Here is a 26,396-nt window from a genome sequence, read left to right as displayed (position 1 = left end):
GGCTCCCTGGGACACTCCCACGCAAACCAAGATGGCTGGCCACCCTGGGCTTGGTCCTTCACAAAGCTCGCTCCGCATCCTGTTGCTCCTCTGAGCTTACACCCACCCGGTGAGGTGGGGGGGGTGGGGGGTGGCCTCCCTCATTTTCAAGGAGAGGCATGAACTCTCAGGGAAGCTCTCTGGCCCACCTTGGGAGAGGCTGAGCGAGGACGTGGGCTCTTCCACCAGGTGCCTGGATTGTTCTGATAAAATAAAAAATTAAATTTGAAAACGAGTAGAACTCTAGAATGACAGAGAGCAGGTCAGTGGTTGCCAGCGGGGTGGGCTGTAAAAGGGCAGAGGGAGCTTGTGGAACGATGGAAGTCTTCTCCGTCTTCGTGGTGGCAGTGGCTTTGCGGTTGTGCACACTGTCACACCCATCGGGTCATGTACTCTAAATGGGTGCAGTTTATTGTACTTACGTTAAACCGCAGTTGAGAGAGAGAGAATACGAGGAAATGGGACAACCAGGACCTCCTGGGGGAGCTCACACTTGGGACAACATGCACTTGTTTGCACACCTACTCTCTCATCTTCACACCCCTCTGACCCCGTGCACATGGAGTGTCCCTTTGGCCCTGGAGAGAGAGCTCAATTCTGCAGGAGGCGGCCAGAGCACTGAATTGTTCCCTCTGCCCCCAGGACGCCAACCTGTCCTTGCACACAGACAACCCGGACCTCACTCCCTGCTTCCAGAACTCCCTGCTGGCCTGGGTCCCCTGCATCTACCTGTGGGCCGCCCTGCCCTGCTACCTGTTCTACCTGCGGTACCACCACCAAGGCTACATCGTCCTCTCCCTCCTCTCCAGGCTCAAGACGGTCAGGGGGTCCGGGCTCTCCTGCGGGTGGGGCTGGGGCCCCCCGGGAGGGGGGTTCTTTTTTGAATGAGTCCCTTCCCTCACCCTCAGCAGCTAGGCAGGAGCCATGGGGCCATGGCAGCTTGCCAAGTGAGTCTGCAGCCAACTGATATAGTCCCTGCTTGGGGAGGTACAAGCAAATTTTCCATCAGGGCTCTCCCTCCCTCGAGAAGCTTCCAGCCCTCAGGGCCATCCCAGCCTTCAGGGCCAGGCCCAGGCAGGTCTGGTAGCTTCAGGAGCAAGGAGTGATTGTCCCCACCTCTGGGCATGTTCGCTCCAACTTGTACCTTATTTGTAGGTCCTGGGTGTCCTGCTGTGGTGCGTCTCCTGGGCTGACCTCTTCTACTCCTTCCATGGCCTGGTCCACGGCTGGGCCCCCGCCCCCATCTTCTTTGTTACCCCCTTGGTGGTGGGGGTCACCATGGTCAGTGGGGGACCCTGGAAGCTGAGTGGGGGAGGGTCTCCAGTGGGTTGTGGGATTGTGATCGGGGAACCATGGGCTCTGAGGAGAACCTGGACCCATCTTAGCAGTGGGAAGAGGATGGGGGTGACCCCACAGACATCTGACCATGGGATGGGGAAGAAGCGAGGCAAGTCCAGATGTGTGTGTGTGCTCTAGCCCCGCTCCCCCTGCCCTCCCTGCACAGCTGCTGGCCACCCTGCTGATCCAGTACGAGCGGCTGCAGGGGGTGCAGTCCTCGGGGGTCCTCATCATCTTCTGGTTCCTGTGTGTGGTCTGCGCTATCATCCCCTTCCGCTCCAAGATCCTTTCAGCCATGGAAGAGGTAAGGAGGAAGAGGAACACCGGGCCGATCCAGACCTGCCCAGGAGGTGAACTCAGTCAGGGTCAAGGTCACTGCTGGTCCCAGGCTCCTGCCCTCTGCGCCTCCCTGGCGCCCAGGACTTCCTCTGGGTTCAGTCCTTTTTGTGTTGTTCTCTACTTGCTGTCTCTCTGCTGCGAAGCAGAACGGGGAGGCGGGGTCAGGCTGAGGACCAGTGTAACTCAGGGCAATGGGGCCATGGGTGGGTATTCATGGGAGTGCAGGGGCTGTTCTGTAGCCTCCACCAGTTGCCAGTTTCTGTGTGAAGACACACAGCCTGGGCTAATCCTGGCTCAACTGGAAGTCCCAGGATCTTGTTGTCCCCTTTCTTCCCACCTTCCTCCGTTCCTGGCCTTCCTCTTGATCTGCGGTGGGCGATGGTTGGTGGTAGGAAATCTAGCATCTCCCCATTTCTCCCTCTCAAGGGGAGGCCGTCACGTACATTCATCAGCACAGGCTTGGAATGATCCACTTACTCTGTGTGATCTTGGGCAAATTCTTTAGCCTTTTGGAGCTTCATTTCCTCCGTTGGAAAGCAGGCGTCAGACTTCCTACCTCGTAGGGGAGACAAGGGAGGTTGGACAGGGTGATGCAGGTGAGGTGCTCGGCACAGTGCCTGAGGCAGGGCAAGTCCCCACTGAGCGGGGCCCCTCCTGACCCGCCCCCTCTCTCAGAGGAGCCTGGCGTTCTGATGCTCCTCCCGCTGTCCCCCCAGGGCAAGATCTTGGACCCCTTCCGCTTCACTACCTTCTACATCTACTTCGTCCTGGTGTTCGTTGCCCTCATCCTGTCCTGCTTCAGGGAGAAGCCACCGTTTTTCTCCCCAAAGAACGTCGACCCTGTGAGTTTCCCACGGAGGCTGGGTGGGAGTGGAGGTTCCACGCCCCGGCCCTCAGGCAGCCCTTCCCAGCACTTTCAGTCCCTTCCAGTCCCTTCCATGCCCAGGTCACCTCCACACGTGCCACCTGGGCTTGGAGCTGGAGGGCGAAGGGCCTCCTCCCTCTTCTCTGCCGTGAGAGGGTGCTGGGCACTCCTGATTTCCCCCATTCCACTCTCCCTGTCCAGAACCCCTGCCCGGAGACCGACGCTGGCTTCCTCTCCCGCCTGTCTTTCTGGTGGTTCACAAAGTGAGTTGGTTCTTCCTCTAGGCTGGGCCAGAGGGAGGGGTCCAGGAGATCGGGGGTGAGAGGGAGGAAGGGGAGCAGGCTGGAAGTTCAGGGGCCCGCGGAGCTGGGCCTGGCTGGCCCCTCCACCCAGACCCCCTCCTCAGTGGCCCTGGGGCAGGAGAGGATGGGGAAGCCTGTTTGTGTTTGGGCTGGAGGCTGAGTGCAAAGGCCAGGCCTGGTCTTGGGTGTCCTGCTGTGGTGAGTGTCTCCTGGGCTGACTTCTGGCCTCAGCAGAGGTCATCTGGCAGGTGCCGAGGACAGGCCCAGGGGCTAGAAGGAAACCTTAATTAGCGCTGAGCTCTTCTGTCATCTCCTCGGCCACCCGTCAGAGTGGCTTGAGCAGGATAATTGTGTCTGTGACCTGAGTGACAGCTCACTAACTGCGCTGCATTGAAGAGGGCCCCAGCCAGCAGGCACTTCATCACCAGGACCCAGGGGTCCAGGGGGCATCTGGGGAGGAGGGAGAGAAGGGGCCTGAGATAGGAACTTGGGGTGGGAGGCAGTGACCTCCAGCCTGCTCACGGGGGCAATAACGGAGATACCTCCCTGGGGAGCCCCTTCTTTCTGGACTCCCTGGTCCTAGTTCCAGGCTGCTAAACTCTGCCCCCATGTGGGCCATCTGCCTGCCCCAGGCTGGCCATCCTTGGCTACCGGCGCCCCCTGGAAGATCAGGACCTCTGGTCCCTGAACAAGGAGCATCGATCCGAGGTGGTGGTGCAGAGACTGCTGGAGGCCTGGAAGAAGCAGCAAAAGCAGGCAGCACAGTAAGGCCCTCCCAGTCCCCCACCCCTCCACCCGGCCCCTTCATGCACCCTGGTCTCCTGCGGGGAGGCTGCTGGACCTGGGCTGATTGCATGGCGAGGGCAGGGAGAAGAGCAGGGGTAGGAGGTCCTGAGGTGGGACACTCGGGCCTGGGTGGGCCGGCTCTGCTGAGGCCAGAGAATGGCAGCCACTTGCGGAGCAGATTCTCCCCCAGGCATGGCCCTGAGCACGGAGAGGAGCTCAATCTCCAGCAGCCCTACGCTGTGCCTGTGCGTTCTGCTGTCCCCTCGTTACAGCTGGGGACACAGAGGCATAATGCAGCACCCAACGTCCCCTCGTTGGTGGTGGCAGACCCGCAGAGCTGGAATCCACACCAGTTGTCCGGCCCCACTGTTCTCACCACTGCACCGCCAGGCCCGAGTGAAGGGTAGATTGTAGGGTCTTCCCTTAGGAGGGGCAGGGGCTGGAGAAGATGGCCCTCCAGCTGAGGGGCCTCCCCACTGGCAGCCTCCCGTCAGGGAACCCATCTCTGGCCACCTGCCCAGCCGAGAGCTGGGGCTCCGAGTCCTCCCTCCCTCCCACTGCTGGCCCTGGGACAGGCCCCTTCCCCGGGATTTCAGTGTGTGTTCAGTCAGAGCCCCGATTACCGCCTGGCTGTCGGGGGAGCCACCGGCTAGAGCTTGGTCAGCAATGCCGTGGCTTCCGTGGCTGGGAGCCTCTGGGAAGCCCTATGGACCCCCAGTCTGCGTGGTCACTCCTTCTCTGGCCCTTCGTGTCACCTCTACCCCCTCCCTGCTCAGCTCCCTGGTGACTGGGCCACTAGCCTTCCCTGCCCATGCCTTCCCTCTCAGCATCCTCCCTGGGGTGGCGGGAGCAAGCCAGAGGCTGGCCATTGCCGGGTTATTGTCCTAGGTAGCAGTTAGGGTACCACTCATATACCCTCCAGCACCTGAGGACAGAGTCTCCTGGGGAGTTACCTGGACAGTCATCTTGCCCATCCCCCTCCCAGTCCTGAAAGTCAAGGAAGAAGCTCCCCTCTCCACCCCACTCATCCCAGGCACTTGGCTTCCTGGGCCCCATTCCTACCCACTGCTCCTTCCTCCCTGACCAGACACAAGGCCGCAGCGGCATCTGGGAAGACAGTGTCCAGTGAGGATGAGGAGCTGCTGGCGGGCCGGCCCAGGCCCCGGGAGCCCTCCTTCCTGCGGGCCCTGCTGGTCACCTTTGGCCCCGGCTTCATCACCAGCACGTGCTTCATGCTGATCCAGGACCTCCTTTCCTTCGTCAACCCACAGCTGCTCAGGTCTTACCACCCTCCCTCTTGCTGCAGCCCTTCCCTGGGCAGGGGGATGGCTGGCTGTCCCTGGGGACTGAGCCCAGAGGAAGGGACAACATGTAGTGGAAAGAGCCCCAGCCCAGGAACCGGAGGGGCCCTCTCCATGTTCTGTGTGCCCTTTGGCAGTGGCAGTGCCTCTCACCTCAGTTTCCCCATTCGCATCCAACTTACACTTACCGGGTACCTCCTGTGTGCCAGGCTCCCTATTGAATGCATTAACATTCTTTCAATCCTACAAAGTGTCCCTATTCCCATTTTACAAACGAGGAAGCAGAAAAACTAAATTAAAAAACACACAAACAGACCTAGCTGGGTTTTCTCAGCGGATAGAGCGTTGTCCCTCAGACTGAGGGTCCTGGGTTCGATTCCTGGTCAAGGGCATGTACCTCCGTTGCAGGCTCCTCCCCAGCACCCCTGGGTGCAGGAGACAACCAATCAGTGTGTCTCTCTCACATCGGTGTTTCTCTTTCTGTCTCTCCCCCTCCCTTCCACGCTCTCTAAAATTCAATGGAAAAATATCCTCGGGTGAGGAATTAACAAAATAAACAAAAATAACAAGTGAGGAAGCAAAAAACTCAGAGAGTGAAGTGACGTGCCCACGGGCACACAGCTGGGAGAGATGGATTTGAGTGCAGGGCTCTGACCTCCAGCTACAGCGTTCTTCCCAGGTGATAGGCTCTCTCGTCTGTCACACAGCGGCTTGGACTTGAAGGAGCTCTCAAATGAGAGGGTGGGGAAGAGCGCTGCCTAGCCTCAGAGCCGCCAACTCCTTCCCCTCCATTCATGCCCTCATTTATTTACTGAATATTTATTGAGCCCCAGGGTACTGGAATGGTGCCAGATGCTAGGGATGCAGACATCCACGAGGGATGGTCTTCGCATCTGGTGGGAGAAACCAGTGTGTAAACCCATGAGAACACAGTGCGGGCAGAGGTGAACTAGGTGTCTGGACCAACCCCAGGAGGGGTGAAGAGGCCAGCTTGGGAAGGAGCAGGGGACATTTGCAGGCCAGAGAGGTTATCAAACTTGGAAGGACAAGCAGGGGTTAGTGAACCAGGTGAGGAAGGAGGGGAAGTCACCAAGGCCTGAGACAGCATGACTCAGGAACTCCAGGTGTTTCTAAATGCTGGCATGCAGAGGGAGGGGCAGAAAAAAAACTCACAAAGGGAGAGGGAGATCTTTGAAAGATTTGTGGCCGGGGAGGGGCATCTGCTTTGCATTTGGAAGGATTCCCAGCCAGTAGTGTGGGGGATGTAAGGCGTGTGGCCAGATGGAAGTGGGCCAACCAGGGTAGATGAGAGCCCAGGCCAGGAGCGAGATAGGGTGCAGCAGCTACTCTGGAGATGGGGGAGGGGTGTGGTGTGCCAGGGAGAGGGAGGCGTCAAGGGTGACTGGGTTCTGGCCGGGTGACTGGAGGAGGATGGATCTTTTCTTTTTCTTTTTTTTCTTTTTCTTTTTTTAATTAAATCTTTATTGTTCAGATTATTACATTTGTTCCTCTTTCTCCCCCCCCCCCATAACTCCCCTCCTCCCAGTTCCCGCCCCACCCTCTGCCCTCACTCCCCACCCACTGTCCTCATCCATAGATGCACGATTTTTGTCCAGTCTCTTCCCGCATCTCCCACACCCTTTTCCCCCTCAAGAATAGTCAGTCCATTCCCTTTCTATGTCCCTGATTCTATTATGATCACCAGATTATTTATTCACTTGATTCTTAGATTCACTTGTTGATAGATGCATGTTTGTTGTTCATGATTTGTATCTTTACCTTTTTCTTCTTCTTCCTCTTCTTAAAGGATACCTTTCAGCATTTCATATAATACTGGTTTGGTGGTGATGAACTCCTTTAGCTTTTCCTTATCTGTGAAGCTCTTTATCTGACCTTCAGTTCTGAATGATAGCTTTGCTGGATAAAGTAATCTTGGTTGTAGGTATTCATCACTTTGAATATTTCTTGCCATTCCCTTCTGGCCTGCATGGTTTCTGTTGAGAAATCAGCTGACAGTCGTATGGGTATTCCCTTGTAGGTAACTGAGTTTCTTTCTCTTGCTGCTTTTAAGAGTCTCTCTTTGTCTTTTGCTCTTGGCATTTTAATTATGATGTGTCTTGGTGTGGTCCTCTTTGGATTCCTTTTGTTTGGGGTTCTCTGCGCTTCCTGGACCTGTAAGTCTATTTCTTTCACCAGGTGGGGGAAGTTTTCTGTCATTATTTCTTCAAATAGGTTTTCAATATCTTGCTCTCTTGCTTCTTCTGGCACCCCTATAATTCTGATATTGGTACGCTTGAAGCTGTCCCAGAGGCTCCTTACACTATCTTCATATTTTTGGATTCTTTTTTCATTTTGCTTTTCCAGTTGGGTGTTTTTTGCTTCTTCGCATTTCGAATCTTTGACTTGATTCTTGCGCTCCTCTGGTCTGCTGTTGGGTGTCTGTATAATATTCTTTATTTCAGTCAGTGTATGCTTAATTTCTAGTTGGTTCTTTATCACAACATCGAGGGTCTCATTAGATTTCTTGAGGATCTCACTACATTTATCGACGGCTTCTAGACAGTTCTTGAGAGACCTTAAAAGTGTGGTTCTGAACTCTATATCCTCCATGGACAATTTTGTCCTGTTTCTTTGTCTCCGCATTTTTTATGCTTTCTTGGTGCACCCCCTAGTGGTCTTTGTGCGCAGTCTTGTTGTAGTTAAGCCTTGATTGTTGTCGGCAATACCGGGGGTGATTTGACCTCCAGGCTAACTGGCTATGAGAGTCTGGATCTTTTCTTGAGATGATGAACTCAGTGGGAGGAGGGGGCTGGGCACGGGGCAAGGTGGGGAGTTGAGTCTTGGCCACATGGACCTAAGGCTGGTGGGGAGTGCTCAGTGGACGAGTTAAGTGAGGGCAGAGAGGGGGACGGATCAGAAGGTTAGAAAAGTAAAGAGGGCTGTGGAAGAGGAGGTGGGTAGGGCCCTGGAGATGGTCACCAGGTGGCACTGGGGCTGGCTGATGTTGGAGAGGATGGATTTGAGGGGCAAGAATCTGTATGGTCAACGCAGTAGGCTCTGAGAAGGCACAGGAAAGTCAAATCAAGGAACATGTGGCATTACTTCCTGCCATGTGGTCCAAGCAGGAAAGAAAGGCAGGCAGGTGAGGCTGGTGATGAGAGTGATAGAAGGAAGGGGCAGTGGGAGCCACAGTAGATAGAAAAGGAGGTGAAGGCAGAAGGGAGCAAGGTCATGGTCTTGAGGCAGCACTGGGCTCAGTCCCCCGGGTCTGGGGGGTGGGCAGCAGCCCCCACCCTGAGAGGTTTCAGAGCAGGGGACAGAGTGGAGGCTGAGGGGGGAAGGGGAGGGCAGTAGAGGGAGCAGCCTGGAGAGCCCTCCCTCCCCATCCTCATGCTTCTCTTCTGCCCTTGCAGCATCCTGATCAGATTTATTTCAAACCCCATGGCCCCCACCTGGTGGGGCTTCCTGGTGGCCGGGCTGATGTTCGTGTGCTCCGTGATGCAGACTCTGATCTTGCACCAGTATTACCACTGCATCTTTGTGATGGGGTTGAGGCTTCGTACGGGGATCATAGGCGTCATCTACAGGAAGGTCAGCTGGAGCAGGGCGGGGGGGAGGGGGGCGCGGTGGGGAGGCGGCGGGCTGGGGAGCCTGGCTTGGGGAGCAGCTCATCACCTGCTCATCACCTGCTATCTACCTGCAGGCTCTGGTCATCACCAATTCAGTCAAACGTGAGTCCACGGTGGGAGAATTGGTCAACCTCATGTCAGTGGATGCCCAGCGCATCATGGACGTTGCCCCCTTCCTCAACATGCTGTGGTCGGGACCTCTGCAGATCATCCTGGCCATCTACTTCCTCTGGCAGGTGATTCTCAGACCCCGACTTCTGCTCCCTTCCTCTGACCTTGACCTCGCTGAGAAAGGGCGAGAGAGGGTGACCTGGGTCCGTGGAGGGGCTGCCTAATGGACACAAGAGCTTGCCTAGATATTGGCGGGGGGGTGGGGGGTGGGGAGGGGACAGGACTGGGAGGATGCTAGTGTCTGCAACCAGGTCTTTCCAGCCTGGATGATTATCCTTCTCAAAGATCCCAGGGGAGAAGAGAGGGGCTAGGAGGCAGGGTGTGTGTGACTGACTGTCATTGTCTGACTGTATTTGCCCTCCTGTGTGTCTAGACACCCCTCTGTGTCTGCCTGTCTGTGCCTATCTGTTGTCATTATCTGATGGCTGACTGCATCTGCAGAAAGTCATGTTGGCTCTCTCTATATGTCCACTTTTCACTGTCTCTCTGTCTGCCCATCTGCATGTTTCAGATCAATAAGCCTCTATCTGTTGGGTTCTGTCTACATATATACTTTGGTTATCTGTCTTATCTGTCCACCTGTGCCTCCTCAGAAACTGGGTCCCTCCGTTCTGGCTGGAGTTGCCTTCATGGTCTTGCTGATCCCAATCAATGGAGTTGTGGCCATGAAGATGCGTACTTTACAGGTGGGTGCTAGAGCAGGCGCACTGCTTCTGCCTGGAGCACCTGGCCAGGTGCTGGGGAAGGGCATTCACTAACCTGGGACCCTTCCATTCTTTTGTTTGCTCACTGTGGATGGCTACAAGCCACTCTCACAAACCTTAGCTCACTCTATCCTCACAGCAACCCTGACAGGGTTTGAGAAAAAAAATGCTAATTTTGCAGCTGAGGAGCCAAGGCCCAGAGAGAGGATGGCAGTCCAGCATCAGGCAGAGCTAGGACTTGAACCTGCATCTTCTGGTCTAATGAGAGTTTCTCCTGCCACATGGTACTGAGTGTGCATAGCCAGTCATCCAGTCCTTTATTTGCAAACACATACCGAAGTCTTCAGTCACTTCCCACTGCACATCGAAGTCCCTGGGACCACCTGCCAGGTCCCTACTCATCTTGCAAGCCCTTGCCCCTTGAGATATGGCCAAATTTCAGCCAGTCTGGCCTTCTTACATTTCTCCAAAGCACCGAGCTCTGCGCACCTCTGGGCCACCTTACATACTGTTCCCTGGAATGCTATCCCTTCCTTGCTTGTCCAACTCCTTCTCTTCTCCCACCTCCCAACATAAACTGATTTCCCAGACTCTCACAGAATCCTGTTGTTTCCCTTTAGAGCACACATACTGATTTCTTAAGCATTTACTTGGGTAATGGTTTGCTTCCCGCCTGCCTCCCCATCAAACTGTCAGCTGCATGAAGGCTGGGGCCTTGTTTGAGTTGTTCATCATTATCTGCCCCACGTCTAGCACATGGCCTGGTGCATAGTAGGCATTCAACAAATAGGGGTTGTGCCCTAGATTAGGGACAGGGTCTCACTGGGGACAAAAGGAAAGGACAGTGTGCCCTAGAGTCCCAGGAGAGGGGACAGAGGATGCTGCCTGGGCGGCACCATGACTGGTACTGACGCTGGAGCTGGATTTTTGTCGGGAGGAGAGGGGAGACTGGGCTGGGCCTTCCAGGCTAAGGTGCAGCACAGGCCCCGCGGGGAGGAGGGAGGAGGAATGGTGAGCAGGCCGATGGCTGCAGCCTGGGCCAGTGCCTGGAAGGTACCAGCCCCTGTGGGTAGAGGTCCGGGTTGGGGAGTGGAGCACGCCACTGCCACTCTTTCCGCAGGTAGAACAAATGAAGTTCAAGGACTCGCGCATCAGGCTGATGAGCGAGATCCTGGGTGGCATCAAGGTGCTGAAGCTGTACGCCTGGGAGCCCAGCTTCTTGCAGCAGGTGGAGGGCATCCGACAGAGCGAGCTCCGGCTGCTGCGCCAGGCTGCCTACCTCCACGCCATATCCATCTTCACCTGGATCTGCACCCCCTTCCTGGTGAGGCTCTCCTTCCGGGCCGGCCTCCCACCTCCCACCCCCCTCCTGGGCAGCCCAGGCCTCTGGGTCCAGCACACCCCACCCCGACACCCATCCCCACTGCTCTCCAGGTGACCCTCATCACCCTCGGGGTGTACGTGTCTGTGGGTCCAAACAACGTGCTGGACGCTGAGAAGGCCTTTGTGTCCGTGTCCCTGTTCAATATCTTAAAGAACCCCCTCAGCATGCTGCCCCAGATCATCAGCGGCCTGACCCAGGTAACCCCAGTGGGGCTGGGGGTTCTGCTGGAGCGAGGGCAGGTTGTTGGGGTCACTTGGGTGCAGGGGATAATCAAGGAGAGTTACTGGAATCAGGAGAGGGCCATCCGACATGACGAAGAATTGTTCAAAGTTGAATGAAGTCGTTAGAGTCAGGGGTCAGAGGAGGTCAGGTCGGGTCCCTGGAAACCTGAGTTCTAGAGACAGCCTCCTCTTGGCCAGAGTGGGAGCCAGGGAAGACTCAGTCACAGGAGGGCCCCCCCCACCCCACCCCGTATCTGGCCTTCAGGGGGCCAGGCAAGCGTAAGAGGGAGTGGAGGGAGATAGAAAAAGCATGGCTTCTGGGGCTGACACACGCCCTCCTGCAGACCAGCGTGTCTCTGAAACGGATCCAGCATTTCCTGAGCCAAGATGAACTTGACCCCCAGTGTGTGGAAAGAAATACCATCGCCCCAGGTCCAGACACCCCTGCCTGGGCTGCTCTTGCAGCGGCCCTGCTCCAGAAAATCCTTGTTCCAGGCTTTCAACTTTTCCCTTGTGACCCCCTTTCTTCTTCCTCTTTCATATCTTTAACTCTATGCCTGCCTTCGCCCTCCTCTCTCTATTCTCCTGTCCTTCATCCCTCCCCAGACTCCCCCCACTCTCCTTCCTTCCCTGGGGCTCCCTGTGCCCCTGTCCCTGGCCTTCCTGTCTCTTTCACTATGCCCCAAGCGTCCCTGCCTTCTCCCCTTGGCCCCTTCCCCAGGGGTCCCCATACCTCTCCCTCCCAACCTCCCCCTTGCCTTGCCCACTCCCCTGACCCTGCAAACCTTGACCCTCCCAGGCTATGCAGTCACCATAGACAATGGCACCTTCACCTGGGCCCAGGACCTGCCCCCAACCCTGCACAGGTACCAGCTTCTCCCATCCCTTCTTAGCTGCCTATAGGGGGCCAACATTCAGATCAATAAATAGCAAAACCTGCCCCCGACGCTACCCCAAGTCTTTGTCCTGGAAAGCAGGAAGCGCCTCAATGGCCAGGGCGGTGTCTGAAGAAAGAAGGGTTTGGGTCTCCAGGTGGAAGGTTGGGACTCAAAAGCCTGATCTTTGTCTTTGACTGGGTTCCTGTCTCCCAGCTTAGACATCCAGGTGCCAAAAGGGGCCCTGGTGGCCGTGGTGGGGCCGGTGGGCTGTGGAAAGTCTTCCCTGGTGTCTGCCCTTCTGGGAGAGATGGAGAAGCTGGAAGGCAAGGTGTATGTGAAGGTGAGTGCGGTAGGGACTCCTGGGAAGGGAGGCTTGGCGAACCCCCAGGTAACGGTGGGGTTCTTCCGTGGCCAGGGCTCCGTGGCCTACGTGCCCCAGCAGGCCTGGATCCAGAACTGCACTCTTCAGGAAAACGTGCTCTTTGGCCAAGCCCTGGACCCCAAGCGCTACCAACGGACCCTGGAGGCCTGTGCCCTGCTAGCCGACCTGGAGGTGCTGCCTGGCGGGGACAAGACAGAGATTGGCGAGAAGGTACATGGTCCCCTCTCATTCCCTGGGGAGTCAGCATATGCACCTGCCCGCCTCAGCCCAGTCCAGGCCCATATATGCACTCATTTATTTATTCACTCACACACCCGTGTAATAGCATGTCCAGCTCTGTGCTGGGCACTGGGGAAACGGATCCGTTACTGGGGGAGGCCAACTTGTGAACGGGTGCGGGCTGTAGAATGCCTGCCCGCCAGGCTGAAGGCCTGTGCAGAGGACAGGGAGGGCAGGGAGGGGAAACTCTGCATGAGGAAAAGCATCACTTTTGAGCCGATCTTAACAGCTGAGGAAGAAGAGCTTGTCGTGCATCTACTTATCTATACATTCATTCATCAGATTTCATCACACACCTATGCCCCAGGCAATATTATACAGTAGTGACTCTACCAGTCTCACATCTTTGCCTTCATATAGCTTACGTTCTGGTGGGGGAGAGAGATCATACGCAAAATAAGTAAGTAAAATCTATACATATAAAGAAGTAATATGCAAATGAGGTCTGGACTCCATAAGGGTCACCACCAGCTCAGGAGGAGGGGCCGGGCATGGCCCGAGCCTGAGAAAACTATACCCAGGCACCACCCTGAGCCTGAGAGATCAACACAGAGAGGCGCCTGCTCTGAGCCTCCGTGGCGCAGCTGGGGGCAGGCCCCCAGCGGACGGGGACACACACACACACACACACACACACACACATGCACACACACACACACAGAGTGCCTGCTCTGAGCCTCCGCAGCCAGACTGCGGCTTAGGACTGCTCCTCATGGGGAGCAGGCCTACGCAGGCAGTAGGACATCCCCTGAGGGCTCCTGGACTGTGAGAGGGGGCAGGCTGGGCTGAGGGACCCCCACCCCCCAGTGCATGAATTTCGTACACTGGGCCTCTAGTATGTAATATTTTAGATAAATGCTAAGGGGGAGAGAATGGAACAGAGAAGGAAATATGTCTGGGGCTGTGTTGTACCTTGGGAAAGCCTCAGTGAGAATTGGAACCTGAATGAAGGGAGGGAGTGGGCCCTGTCTGGGGACCTGGAGGTCTGGCTGGGGAAAGGCCTTAGAGGCAGAGAGAGCAGGAAGTGCGAAGCCCCTGAGGCAGGAATGTGACTGGGCACTTAAGGACCAGCAAGGAGGCCAGTAGGCTGCAGTAGAGTAAGCAGGGGTGGGTGGGGGAGAGAAGCGTCCATTTCACACAGTGCCTTGCAGGCCACTGTAAGGATGGTGGCTTTTACCAAGAGGGACGGAAAGCCTTTGAAGGTGAGCTGAGGAATGTGGTTAGGAAAGGAAGGCAGGGGGAGGGTACAGGGCAAGGCAGAGCCTTGCAGACCTTGGTTAAGGTTTTGACATTTACCTAAAAACCACGGGCTATCAGTGAAAGTTTCTGTTTTTTAGTTTATTTGTTGTTAATTGTTGCAACATGTACATAACTAAATTTACCATCCTCACCATTTTCCAGTGGACAGGTCAGTAGTGTTAAGTACACTCACATTGTGGTATGGCCATCCATCTCCAGAACGCTTTGCATCTTGCAAAACTTAAACTCCACACCCATTAAGCAACACTCCCCATCCTGCTCCCTCTCCAGCTCTTGGCAACCACCTTGCTCCTCCCTGTCTCTACGCATTTGACTCCTCCAGGTACTTCATAGAAATGGAATCATAGAGTATCTTTTTTTGTGTGACTGGTTGATTTCTCTTAGCATTCTCAAGGTTCATTCCTGTTATAGCACCGGTCAAATTTATTTTCCTTTTTGCCCAGCCAGCGTGGCTCAGTGTTTGCCCGTCGACCTATGAACCAGGAGGTCACAGTTCAATTCCTGGTCAGGGCACATGCCCAGGTTGCAGGCTCAATCCTCAGTGGGGGCCATACAGGAGGCAGCCAATCAATGATTCTTTCTCATCATTGATGTTTCTATCTCTTCCTCCCTCTCCCTTCCTCTCTAAAATCAATAAAAAAAAATTTAATTTCTTTCCTTTTTAAGGCTAAATAATCTTCCATTGTATGTTTATACCACGTTTTGTTTATCCATTTCTCAGTGGGCACTTGGGTTGTTTCCACCTTTTAGCCATTTTGAATAATTCTACTATGAAGATGCATGTGCAAATATCTCTTTGAGAGCCTACCTTCAGTTCTTTTGAGTATATATATACCCAGAAGTGGAATTGCTAGATAATATGGTAATTCTATTTATTTTTTATTTTTTGAGGAACTGCCATAGGGTTTCCATAGTGGCTGCACCAATTTACATTCCCACCAACAGTGCACAAGGATTCCAACTCCTATCCTGGCCAACACTTGTGGCTTTTGGGAGGGTGGGGGGTTGTTTTTGGTTTGTGATAGTAGCCATTGTAAAGGGGTGTGGTGATGTTGAGCACCTTTTCATGTGCTTATTGGCCATTTGTATATCTTCTTTGGAGAACTGTCTATTTGAGTCCTCTGCCCATTTTTTGATCAAGTTGTTCCTTTGTTGATTTGTAGGAGTTCTTTATGTATACAGGAGGTCCCCAAATAATGTTATTTCATTCAGTGTCATTCTGTTATAACATGATGACATGCTGTAGGAACTTAACTCTGATTTACATCAATTATATCAATTGGTTTCATTATATGTCATTTAGCTTAAAGTCATAGTGACTTACAATAAGAGAGGACTTACTGTACTGGATTTTAGCCCCTTATCGGGTATATGAGTTACAAATATTTTTCTTCTGTAGGTTGCCTTTTCATTCTGTTGTCTTTTGACACAGAGAATTTTTAATTTTGATATAATCCAACTTCTCTATTTTTACCTTTGTTACCCATGCTTTTGGTGTCGTGTCCAGGAATCATTGCCAATTCCAATGTCATGAAATTTTCCCCTATGCTTTCTTCTAAGAGTTTTAGCTCTTTTTAAAGAAATGTATTTTTATTGATTTCAGAGAGGAAGGGAGGAAGAAAGAGACAGAAACATCAATGATGAGAGAGAATCATTGATCGGCTGCCTCCTGCAGGCCCCACACTGGGGACCGAGCCCTGCAACCTGAACATGTGCCCTGACCAGGAATTGGGAATTGAACCAGTGAACTCTTGGTTTATGGGTTAACGCCACACTAGCCAGGCACCGTATTGTTTTTAATACTAAAGATTTGAGTCCGTATTTCCTCAAAAAAATGGCATTCTCTTACATAACCATAGATGAATGATCAAAATCAAGAAATTTTAACATTGATATAATATTACTATCTAATTCACAGTCTGTACTCAAATGTCATCATTTGTCCCAGAAATGTCTTTTTTTAGCTATTTTCTTTCCTGGGCGAGGATCTAATCCGGGATCATGAATTGCATTTACTTGTCATATCTCTTTATTCTCTGTCAATCTGGACGATTCCTCAGTCTTTGTCTTTTGGGACCTGGACATTTCTGAAAAGTAGAAGCCAGTCTTTTTGTAGAATGTCTCTCAATTTGACCACAGTTAGATGCAGATTGTATATTTTGGGGGGAAATACTAAAGGAGTAATATTGTGTCCTTCTTGGTGCACCGTATTAGGAGGCACGTGATGTCCATTTATTAACAGCGTTAACTTTGATCATTTGACTGAGGGCATGTCTTTTCTTTCTTTCTTTTTTATTAAATCTACACTTTATTAAATCTCAATTGCAAAATGAAGTAACATTTACAAACTATAAGCCTTTCCAAAGTCAGGACACCAGCAATGTAGTTCAGTAGTTCCGTTATCAGCATGCAAAATAAGAATGTTAACTTCTGCCCTTTTATCTTCAGTATCTCTTTTTTCAGGGACTTCACACTTTACTCACTAAAGTTTTACTTTATTCAAGTTCAAACAAATTAATTACTAAAGCCCATTACTTAGAACACATTTCAAGTAAATGAATCTAACAAAAATAAATACTCATAGCTCACCTCTTTGTTTTCTAAAATGGAGGTACTATATTTGGAAAACATACTTCTCTAACAGGACCCAGCAGTAAATGTACTGTCATTGAACAATACAGAATTTGCCTGCCAATCTTGAACAACACATTATATAGAGCTTCATAACCAAGATCTCCAGAAAAGTAGGCTAAAATAAATTCTTGCTAGAATAAAAAGCGCACATTTCCTCCTATTATACTTGTTGAGGTGAATGTATTCTTTGATTAATTATCCAAAGGTAGCTCAATATTTTTGTTCCATCAAGTGATATATCCAAGATTGTTCCAACCACAAATTTCCACCACAATCACCAAATGCATAATCTCATCTCTTAAATTTCAACAAAAAATCAATTTAATTAATCATTGGCTGTGCTATGGTTAGCCTCACTTTAAATATATCATCTGAATGCAAGTCTTATTGTTAAAGAATTGGCTTGTGTGAGGTATAAATAAAAATAATTTCTCTATGGTCACTAATCAAATAAACAGATTATTGATCATGTCAATTTTATGAAGGAAATTGTGTTCTATTTAATAAATACCTAATACCAGTTAATTACATAATTCAAAATGGGCATATTGAACTATATCACCTTAGAAAATTAAAATTGTTTTTCTTTTACTAAATCTAAAACGTGAAATAGTTTTTGTCATGGAGGCATTTCTTTTCATTGGTCATTTTATTTCATAACTTTCACTGATGATTCTCGCCTGAGTCAGTGTTTACTATGATGTTTGCCAAATACTAACTTTCTACCTCCATTCATCCTATAGTTATTAGTTGGCATTTGACTCTAAGAAAGAGCTTTCTCCTCCTTTGCCTTTTTTACTTATTCATTAATTTCTTTATATTAATACTAGAGGCCTGGTGTATGAATTTCATGCATGGGGGGGGGGGCCTCAGCCTGGCCTGCACCCTCTCCAATCTGGGACATCCCTCTCACAATCCAGGACCACTGGCCCCTAACTGCTTGCCTGCCTGCCTGCCTGCCTGGTTGCCCCTAACCGCTTCTGCCTGCCAGCCTGATCGCCCCCTAACCGCTCCCCTGTCGGCCTGATTGATGCCTAACTGCTCCCTTGCCAGCCTTATGGCCCCCAACTGCCCTCCCCTGCTGGCTTGATCGCCCCCCAACTGCCCTCCCCTGCCACAACCCACCTCCTTTGCTGGGACCCGCTTTCTCCACGCGAGGCAGAGCAGCTGCGGGACCCCCAGCCTCATTGCACAGAGCGGCCACCGGGCCCGCCTGTGCCGTGTGCACAGCCATCTTGTGACAGCCGTCTTGTGACGATGTTAGGGCGTGATGCCACCTAGGCTATTATTAGTATAGATGGGTTCATGGGTTCTTATTTGATCCAATGGATTATAATCCAGTACCATCGTTATTTATCATTTTTAAATTGATCCCCCAAAGTGGGGCTAACAATACCTCCCTGGAAGGAATGACCTGAGGACCAATTGAGATCATTGTTACAAAAGTCATCTGCAAACTGTTTGGGTGACAGAAGAGTCAAACGTCTACGAGGGACCGCCTGGGGATTTCCAGCCTGCCCAAGCGTGAGGGTGGCAGGCAGGGGAACCAGTTGGGCAGGTGGTGGAGCAAAGGGAGCAGGATGTCCTCACGTGTCCCAGGAGGACTGAGAGCCACCACCCTTTCTCCATGACCTCACAGCTTCACGGAGACAGGACCGGGCATGTGAAATGTGCATTTAGAGGTGTGCCTTGCGGAATGACAATGGGCAGGGCCCTTGTTTCCCTGTGCCCATCTGACCCCTCCTACCCAGGACCCACCTCCCTCCCCTCTCCCCCATCCAGGGCATCAACTTGTCTGGGGGCCAGCGGCAGCGGGTCAGCCTGGCCCGAGCTGTTTACAGTGATGCCGACATTTATTTGCTGGATGACCCACTGTCAGCCGTGGACTCCCACGTGGCCAAACACATCTTTGACCAAGTCATCGGGCCGGAAGGCGTGCTGGCAAGCAAGGTGAGGCCTCCAGGGAGCTAAGGGGCTAAGGTGAGATCGAGGGCCTAGGAGAGAACTGGTGGGAGGCCAAGGAGTTTGGGTGACACTTGGAGGTGTGGGATGTGAGAAGCAGGAGTGTGGGATGGGAGCTCACAGCCCAAATGCACTGAGCCAGCTGTGGTGAGCACGGGTGAGTCCCCGATGTGCCTGCCCGGGCTCCCTGGCACATGGGTACCTCACACTCACTCCGGGGCCCTGTGCCTGTGGTTGGGGCGTGTGCTGAGGGCTGTGGGAGTGACAGCCCCCTGCCTTCTCCCCAGACCCGGCTGCTGGTGACCCACGGCATCAGCTTCCTGCCCCAGACAGACTTCGTCGTCGTGCTGGCTGACGGACAGGTGTCTGAGGTGGGCACTTACCCAGCCCTCCTGCAGCGCAACGGCTCCTTTGCCAACTTCCTCCACAACTACGCACCGGATGAGGGCGAGGAACACCTGGAGGAGAGCAGCAGGACCGGTACCCCTGGCCGTCCATGTCCCTGTACCCGCCCAGCATCTCCCCCGCCTCGGGGTCTCTGCGAGTCTGTGGACAGGGCCCGATGCTGTGCAAGGGAGGGTCTGGGGAACTTGGACCCTCTGTGTGATGGTCAGGCATCACCAGGAGGGAAAGGGAGCTGGATGTAGTCAGTCCCTCCTCTTCCTCTCCCCTAACTGGCACCCTCAGAGCCTCAGTTTCCCCATGTGTCGAAGGGCCCAGGCTGTTTCCTGGATACATTGTTTGGTGCATATGCCATTTATTAATGAACACGTATTTATTGAGCAAAGACTATGGCCAGGCACGATTCTAAACACTGAGAGTAGCAGTGAACAAATAGAAAAATTCCTGTCCTCATCGCACATATGTAAGTCCCTGGGCTCCTGGGACACCCCTGCTCCTCACCCCCTGTCGTCCGGTCTCGGCTCCCCAACCCCAAACCCTGGGCTGGCTCCCTGGGTTTTCTTGCCTGCTGCTGTATGTAAGTTAACACGCCTTGAGCATTTACTAAGGGCTCTGCCCCTTGCTGAGCACTTGACACACATCTATTCCTTTAATTCTCTCAACGACATGATGAAGTGGGTACTATTATTATCCCGGTTTTCCATGCCTGCCTAAAGCCATGCAGCAAGGAAGCAGGATTTAAGCGCAGCCAGCCTGACTCCAGAGCCCACCCTCCTAACCCTTATATCTGAGTCCCTTGCTCTATAGCCCGTGATGGGAAGTTTTCCCTCTGGTCTCACCTAAGCCTTTCTTGCTGCCCTTTTCCTTGTCCAACACAAAACCCGTCACTTATTTTGGTCGTTACTGTTCTTGCTGCCCTTTCAACCCCTCTCGTCTTCCTTAGCTCATGCTTGTCCATTCAGGTTCCTTCATTGAAGCAGGGATGGGGGTCTCTAGGGAGCTAGCAGACCTCCGTCTCCTTCCTCCCACCCAACAGCAGCCTTAGAAGAGGCAGACGACGAGGAGATGCTGCTGATCGAAGACACACTCAGCAGCCACCCAGACCTGATGGATAATGAACCGGTCCTGTACGAGGTCCAGAAGCAGTTTATGAGGTGGGCTCCTGAGAGCGCGCAGCCCCCCGGGAAGCTGGGTCGGGGCTCCCCAAGCCCTGCCAGGTGGGGTACAGGTGGATGGGCATCCTCCCCGACATACACCCTGGGCCTCTGCTGCTGCCTGCATCCTCCTCCTGGGGCTCTGTCTTGTGGGTGAGTCAGAGGCCTCCTCTCCGGGCCTGACCAGCTGCCTCCACAGACAGCTGAGTACCATGTCCTCGGAGGGGGAGGGCCAAGGTCGGCCTGCGCTCCGGCGGCGCCTGAGTCCAGCAGAAAAGCTAGCGCAGGCAGCAGAGGCGAAGGCAAATGGGACGCTGATTGAAGAGGAGAAGGTGGAGACGGGCAAGGTGAGCAGGGTGGACAAGGAGGGCTGGAGAGGGTGGGCAGGTCCCCAGCAGTCCTGGGGCTCACAGGACTCCTCTGTCTCTGACCGCCATGGCCATGCAGGTGAAGCTGAACGTGTTCTGGGATTATGCCAGGGCTGTGGGGCTCTGTACCACACTGGTCATCTGTCTGCTGTACGCGGGGCAAAGTGCAGCTGCCATTGGCGCCAACATGTGGCTCGGTGCCTGGACCAACGAGGCCACGGTGGGGGGACGACAGAACAGCACCACCCAGAGGCTGGGTGTGTATGCCACCTTGGGAATTCTGCAAGGTGAGCCTGCGGAGATCCTTGGGAGGGACGCCGGTAGCCCCTGTCTCACCCCGGAGCTGCTGAGTCCCCCAAACCATGCCCTTCCCTCCACCATCACAGCCATGGCCCAGCCCCAAGGCCTCCCTAACCCACTCTAGCGTCCACCTGCCTCTGGGCCCGCCCAGCCCCTGTCTCGGATCCGGCGCCCGCGTGCCCGCCACCTGGCCCAGGCGAGTGAGCGCCCCTCTGCCTCCTCCGCCAGGGTTCCTGGTGGTGCTGTCGTCCGTCATGATGGTCGTGGGCTGTGTCCGGGCTGCGCGCCTGCTGCACCAGGCGCTGCTGCACAACAAGATGCGCTCGCCACAGGCCTTCTTCGACACCACGCCCTCGGGCCGCATCCTCAACCGCTTCTCCAAGGACATCTGCGTCATCGACGAGGCGCTGGCCCCCACCATCCTCATGCTGCTGAGCTCCTTCTACACCTCCATCTCCACCATCGTGGTCATCGTGGTCAGCACGCCGCTCTTCGCCGTGGTCATCCTGCCTCTGGCTGTCTTCTACATCTTGGTGCAGGTGCTCAGGGAGGGGGGGTGGGGGTGGGGGTGGGGAGGTGGTCATGGCTGTCAGAGGGCGGGGCGCTCGAGTGGGCGGGGCTTTGTGAGGGCTGATGACCCAGGTGAGGCGAGGCGCAGGGAGGGCAGAACCCAGGGTCACAGCTGGCTTTGGTTAGGGGGTAGTCTGTTCCTTTCCCTCGTTGATTGACATTTGTTTTCCTCGCTTGTGAAACAGCAGGAATCGTAGGCCCAATCATAGGGTTGTTGCTAGGACAAAATGAAATCCTTGTAAATGTTGACTGGCCCCAGAACGCCTTCCTGCTGGCTATTTTTTAAATAAAATATTGCTAACAGTTTGAGACATATTATCCTTCCCTTCGTTTTATACATTTCTAAACATATGTGTATATGGATGGGGTTGTTGTTGTTGTTTTGTTCTTTTTTTAAAAAAATATATATTTTATTGATTTTTTAACAGAGAGGAAGGGAGAGGGATAGAGAGTTAGGAATATCGGTGAGAGAGAGAGAGAAACATCCATCAGTGGGGGCACTGGGGATGTGCCCGCAACCAAGGCACATGCCCTTGACCAGAACCGAACCCGGGACCCTTCAGTCCGCAGGCTGATGCTCTATCCACTGAGCCAAACCGGTCAGGGCTTGTTCGTTTTTTTGAAATATGTTTTTATTGATTTCAGAGAGGAAGGGGGGAGAGAGAGAAGCATCATTGGTGCTTCAGAGGGTGTGCAGGGCTGAGTTGGGCTCCGCAGTCCTGACCCCAGGCCCTTTCTCCGTCCTCCGCCAGCGTTTCTATGTGGCCACATCGCGGCAGCTGAAGCGGCTGGAGTCCGTCAGCCGCTCGCCCATTTACTCGCACTTTTCAGAGACGGTCACTGGCTCCAGCGTCATCCGGGCCTATGGCCGCAGCCAGGCCTTTGAGGCCATCAGTGATGCTAAGGTGGACACCAACCAGAGGAGCTGCTACCCCAGCATCTCCTCCAACAGGTCAGAGGCCTCCTCCCCACCCCTGCCCCTCCAGCAGCTCCCATTGGGGTCCCTGCGGTGTTCTGGGGCCTAGCCCCTCCTTCCCCTGAAGCAGAAAACTGCCCTCCCCCACCTTCTTGCTTCTGCCCCAATTCCTCCTTGTCCCATCCTTGCAGGTGGCTGGGGGTCCGAGTGGAGTTCCTGGGGAACTGTGTTGTGTTCTTTGCTGCGCTCTTCGCTGTCATTGGGAGAAGCAGCCTGAGTCCAGGGATGGTGGGCCTGTCTGTGTCCTATGCCCTACAGGTATGCAGGGCTCCGGGACTCAGGGCAGGGCCATGACTGGGGCAGAGGCCACACCAGTGCCACAGGCATCTGCTGAGCACCTCGCTCTGCCCATGTGGGGACCAGCCCCAGGTTCTGCTCACAGGGAGGGCGGAGGGGCTGAGCTCACAGGCAAGCATGGAGACACACTCCCCCCCCTACCCCCCCCCACCCCCCGCAGGGGATTATAATGCTGGGGGAGCAGGTCTTGGTGGAGGGAGGAACAAAATGTTCTAAGATCCTGGAGGAGATGCTCCACCTTGGGTGTTGGAGAAATTATCTTGGCACTTGGCCCCAAAACACAAACAGAACTTGTCCTGCCTGAGCACAAGATCTAGAAGGCCCTCCGCCCTGACGGTTCCTGGGGGAGGGGGTATAGGGCTGGAAGACACCCCATTTCACATGCCTGCAGGAAGAGCCCCTGGGCTGGAGGTTGGGCAGGTCACTACTGGCAACTGGAATTTTGTGAAGCCAATCACATTCTTCTCAAACTTTCATGTGCCGATGAGTCACCTGGAGATCTTGTTAAAACGCGGATTCTGACACCAGTCGCCCAAGAAGGGGCTCAGGATCCTGCATGTCTGTCAAGACTCCTTGCCACACAGAGTCTGGTCCCAGCACCAATTGTGGCAACATCATCTGGGAGCTTGTTAGAGATACAGAATCTTCCTGGCTCGGCAGCAAGGTTCTCTGGGAAGCCTTTCTCATGCATATCAAAGTTTGGGAAACTCTAGCCCCGTTGGCCCTTGGTTACTAGTGAGTCTGCACTGTCCCGGTCAGAGGTGCAGTCGTGAGTAGAGCCCTCGGTGGCACACCCTATGGACTTGCCCAGGCCCCCCTGGGTCACTGATGGGAGGGGAGCAAAATCAAGGAGTCTGAACTCCTCCCAAAGCCATTGCAGGCGGCGGGGGAGGGAGAGGTCACCCTATTTATGACCCAATCCCTTTGGCCAGGTGACATTTTCTCTGAACTGGATGATACGGATGTTATCCGACTTGGAGTCTAATATTGTGGCTGTGGAGAGAGTCAAGGAGTACTCCAAGACGGAGACCGAGGTGTGTACCGGGGTGAACCTGGGGTGGGGAGTCTGGAATAGCTGGGGAAGGGTTCTCAGTAGCCCACCATCCCTGTAGCTCAGTGGTTCTCAGCCTTCCTAATGCCGCGACCCTTTAATACAGTTCCTCATGCTGTGGTGACCCCCAGTTTCATTGTTACAAATTGAACATAATTAAAGCATAGTGATTAACCACAAAACCAATATGTCATTATATATGTGTTTTCCGATGGTCTTAGGCAACCCCTGTGAAAGGGTCGTTCGACCCCCAAAGGGGTCGCGACCCACAGGTTGAGAACCACTGCTATAGCTCAAAAGCCAGCAGTAGTGGCTCTTTATTGATTCATTTATTCATTCGATCCTGATTGGCCATCAACCAGAGGTCTTTGCTAAAGGGCATAGATGGTTCCCAATGAAGCAAGACAGGCTCTGCCCTTAAGCAGATTCCGATGTCGTGGGGGAGGTAAGACACGCTGCAGGGTGTGGGTGGAAGACCAGAGCTCCGGGGTGATGCACCCAAAGAGGACCGGTCAGCCGGGATGAGCAGGGAAGGTGAGCATCGGGCCAAAGCCATCGGCCTGGTGGAAGGAGCAATGGTGCGCAGCCTGCCCTTTGCTTGGGGAGGGAGTTGTCCTCTCCTGAGAGATTCCGACTTCTCCGTTCGCACCCTCCCAGGCTCCAACCCCAGACCTCTCTGTGCCAGAAGCTGCCCATCCCTGAGATCTCTGTGCCACGCATCCCTCGTGTAGACCATCCTTCCCATCCCTCCCAGCTCATGGATTCCAAACCCTCCGCAATCACAGCACTTTGACCTCATGGGGACTCCCCATCCTGTGACATCTGTCTTTGTCCTTTTGTCCATCAGCTCATCTAGCCTGGATTCGATGCTCCCACCAGCACCAGTGCTCTCAGGCCCCTTGCCCTCCTCCCTCTTTCTCTACAAAACCCCTCCCATGAGCCCACCTCGCTCCCTCTGTTGGATGATTCCCATCTAGACACACAAGCCAACCCTCCCTTTCTGCATCCCACTGCCCCGTTTCTCTGCTCCCCTTCGTCATGAAGCTTGTTTTCAAATATGGTCTACAAACGCTCTCCTCAGCATCGCTGGGCTCAGCTGCCCCCTGCCGTCTGGTTTCTGGCCCTATCGCTCCCCTGAAGCCGCTCACCCATGACCTCCCTGGTTCCAAACCTAGGGGACATTTTTTCTGTTCTTGTCTAGTTCTACCTCTCAGTGACACACAGATGAAATGGCCCCTCCTTTCTTGGAAGGCATGGGTTCTGTGACTGGAGCTCTCTCCTCGTCGGTCTCCATTGAGCCACCACCCCACTGGTTCCTCCCAGCCGGACCTCTCCTGCCCCTGTGGCTCCATCTACCCCTGCCTTTCCCAGGCACCTTCCATCATCCCTCAAACCCTCCCCTCCTGGGATCTTCAGATTCTCCCCTTTCATGTCTAGCATTCCCATTTCCCCCATCTATACACATGATCCTGTCTCCATATCCTAAAAAATTCTGTACCCCCCCCCGCCACCCCCGCAACCCTGCTGTTCATTGTTTTGTTTTTAAATACAAGGCATAGTACTTTTATTTTCAATGTTTTTATTGATTTCAGAGGGAGGAAGGGAGAGGGAGAGAGAGATAGAAACATCAATGATGAGAAAGAATCATTGATTGGCTACCTCCTGCATGTCCCTACTGGGGCTCGAGCCCTAACCCGGGCATATGCCCTGACCTGGAATCAGACTGTGACCTCCTGGTTCATAAGTCAATGCTCAACCACTGAGACACACTGGCTGGGCCATCTTTTGACACCTCCTTGAGAGAGGGAGGTCTGTACTGACTGCTTTACTGCTTTTTTTTTAAAAAAAAAAATGCTTTTATTGCTTTTTAGAAAGAGAGGAGGGGAGAGAGAGAGAGAGAGAGAGAGAGAGAGAGAGAGAGAGAGAAACATCTATTGGTTTCCTTCTGCATGCAACATACTGGGGATCGAGTCCGCAACCTGGGTATGTGCCCTGACCAGGAATCAAACAGGTGACCTTTCGGTGCACAGGGCAACGCTCAACCAGCTGACCCACACCGGCCAGGGCTGCTTTGCTTGTTTGACAATCTGGCTTCCCCTACCTCCAAGCAAGGCTGGCTTCATGGTGTGTGACCTGCACTCTTATTCATCTTCCCCTCATGCCAGGCCCCCTGGGTGGTAGAGGGCAGCCGCCCTCCTGCAGGCTGGCCCACGCGGGGTGAGGTGGAGTTCCGGAATTACTCCGTGCGCTACCGGCCGGGCCTGGATCTGGTGCTGAAGGACCTGAGTCTCCGCGTGCGCGGCGGCGAGAAGGTGGGTGGTTTTGTGCCTGGGACGTGCCTGTACCCCTCGTGGGGAGAGTGGGTCTTTGGGAGAGCGGGTGCTCCATCCCAGCTGTCTGTTGGCCTCTCTAGGGGAGTCCAGGAGGTGCCCCCACTGACCCCTGGGCCTCCCTCTGACTGCCGCTCCCCACCCCCTCCAGGTGGGCATCGTGGGCCGCACGGGAGCTGGCAAATCATCCATGACCCTCAGCCTGTTCCGCCTCCTGGAGGCCGCAGGGGGTGAAATCCGCATCGACGGCGTCAACGTAGCGGACATCGGGCTCCATGACCTGCGCTCTCAGCTGACCATCATCCCCCAGGTATGAACCGGACATGGACGGGCCACACTGGCCAGTTACCCTGGGGGGCAGACCCCAGCCCTGTTCCTCAAGGCAAGACTGGACCTCGAGGCTGGAGAGCCAGACAGCAGGAGCAGAGCCACAGAGCGGCCACCTCTTATGGATCCGGGAGGGTCAGGGGTCCC

At 54.0% G+C, this 26,396-nt stretch overlaps 1 protein-coding gene across 3 annotated transcripts in view; it reads left to right on the top strand.

Annotated features, from left to right (window-relative positions):
- ABCC3 (ATP binding cassette subfamily C member 3) overlaps positions 1-26,396 on the top strand; it is a gene marked incomplete at its 5' end in the record, with an annotated part of 43,405 nt that overhangs the window by 9,916 nt on the left and 7,093 nt on the right. Inside the window, 27 exons of one of the 3 annotated variants that reach the window (XM_081110554.1) lie at positions 682-858; positions 1,195-1,320; positions 1,544-1,681; positions 2,433-2,558; positions 2,783-2,844; positions 3,516-3,647; positions 4,757-4,948; positions 8,384-8,561; positions 8,674-8,835; positions 9,364-9,456; positions 10,595-10,798; positions 10,909-11,055; positions 11,424-11,511; positions 11,879-11,945; positions 12,171-12,297; positions 12,373-12,549; positions 18,295-18,462; positions 18,762-18,954; positions 19,916-20,030; positions 20,230-20,377; positions 20,478-20,685; positions 20,927-21,237; positions 22,021-22,220; positions 22,376-22,502; positions 23,474-23,575; positions 25,758-25,904; positions 26,074-26,232. In XM_081110554.1, coding sequence (XP_080966680.1) covers positions 682-858; positions 1,195-1,320; positions 1,544-1,681; positions 2,433-2,558; positions 2,783-2,844; positions 3,516-3,647; positions 4,757-4,948; positions 8,384-8,561; positions 8,674-8,835; positions 9,364-9,456; positions 10,595-10,798; positions 10,909-11,055; positions 11,424-11,511; positions 11,879-11,945; positions 12,171-12,297; positions 12,373-12,549; positions 18,295-18,462; positions 18,762-18,954; positions 19,916-20,030; positions 20,230-20,377; positions 20,478-20,685; positions 20,927-21,237; positions 22,021-22,220; positions 22,376-22,502; positions 23,474-23,575; positions 25,758-25,904; positions 26,074-26,232 — 4,074 coding nt within the window. Of the gene's footprint in view, positions 1-681; positions 859-1,194; positions 1,321-1,543; positions 1,682-2,432; positions 2,559-2,782; positions 2,845-3,515; positions 3,648-4,756; positions 4,949-8,383; positions 8,562-8,673; positions 8,836-9,363; positions 9,457-10,594; positions 10,799-10,908; positions 11,056-11,423; positions 11,512-11,878; positions 11,946-12,170; positions 12,298-12,372; positions 12,550-18,294; positions 18,463-18,761; positions 18,955-19,912; positions 20,031-20,229; positions 20,378-20,477; positions 20,686-20,926; positions 21,238-22,020; positions 22,221-22,375; positions 22,503-23,473; positions 23,576-25,757; positions 25,905-26,073; positions 26,233-26,396 lie in introns of all 3 variants that reach the window. The other 2 variants (XM_081110553.1, XM_081110552.1) reach the window with 2 other exon arrangements.

This window comes from Myotis nattereri (assembly GCF_964212035.1).
Source record: "Myotis nattereri genome assembly, chromosome: 16".
NCBI lineage: Eukaryota > Metazoa > Chordata > Mammalia > Chiroptera > Vespertilionidae > Myotis > Myotis nattereri.
The sequence above is the reverse complement of the archived record's forward strand: the minus strand, read 5'-3'. Positions and strand labels throughout refer to the sequence as shown.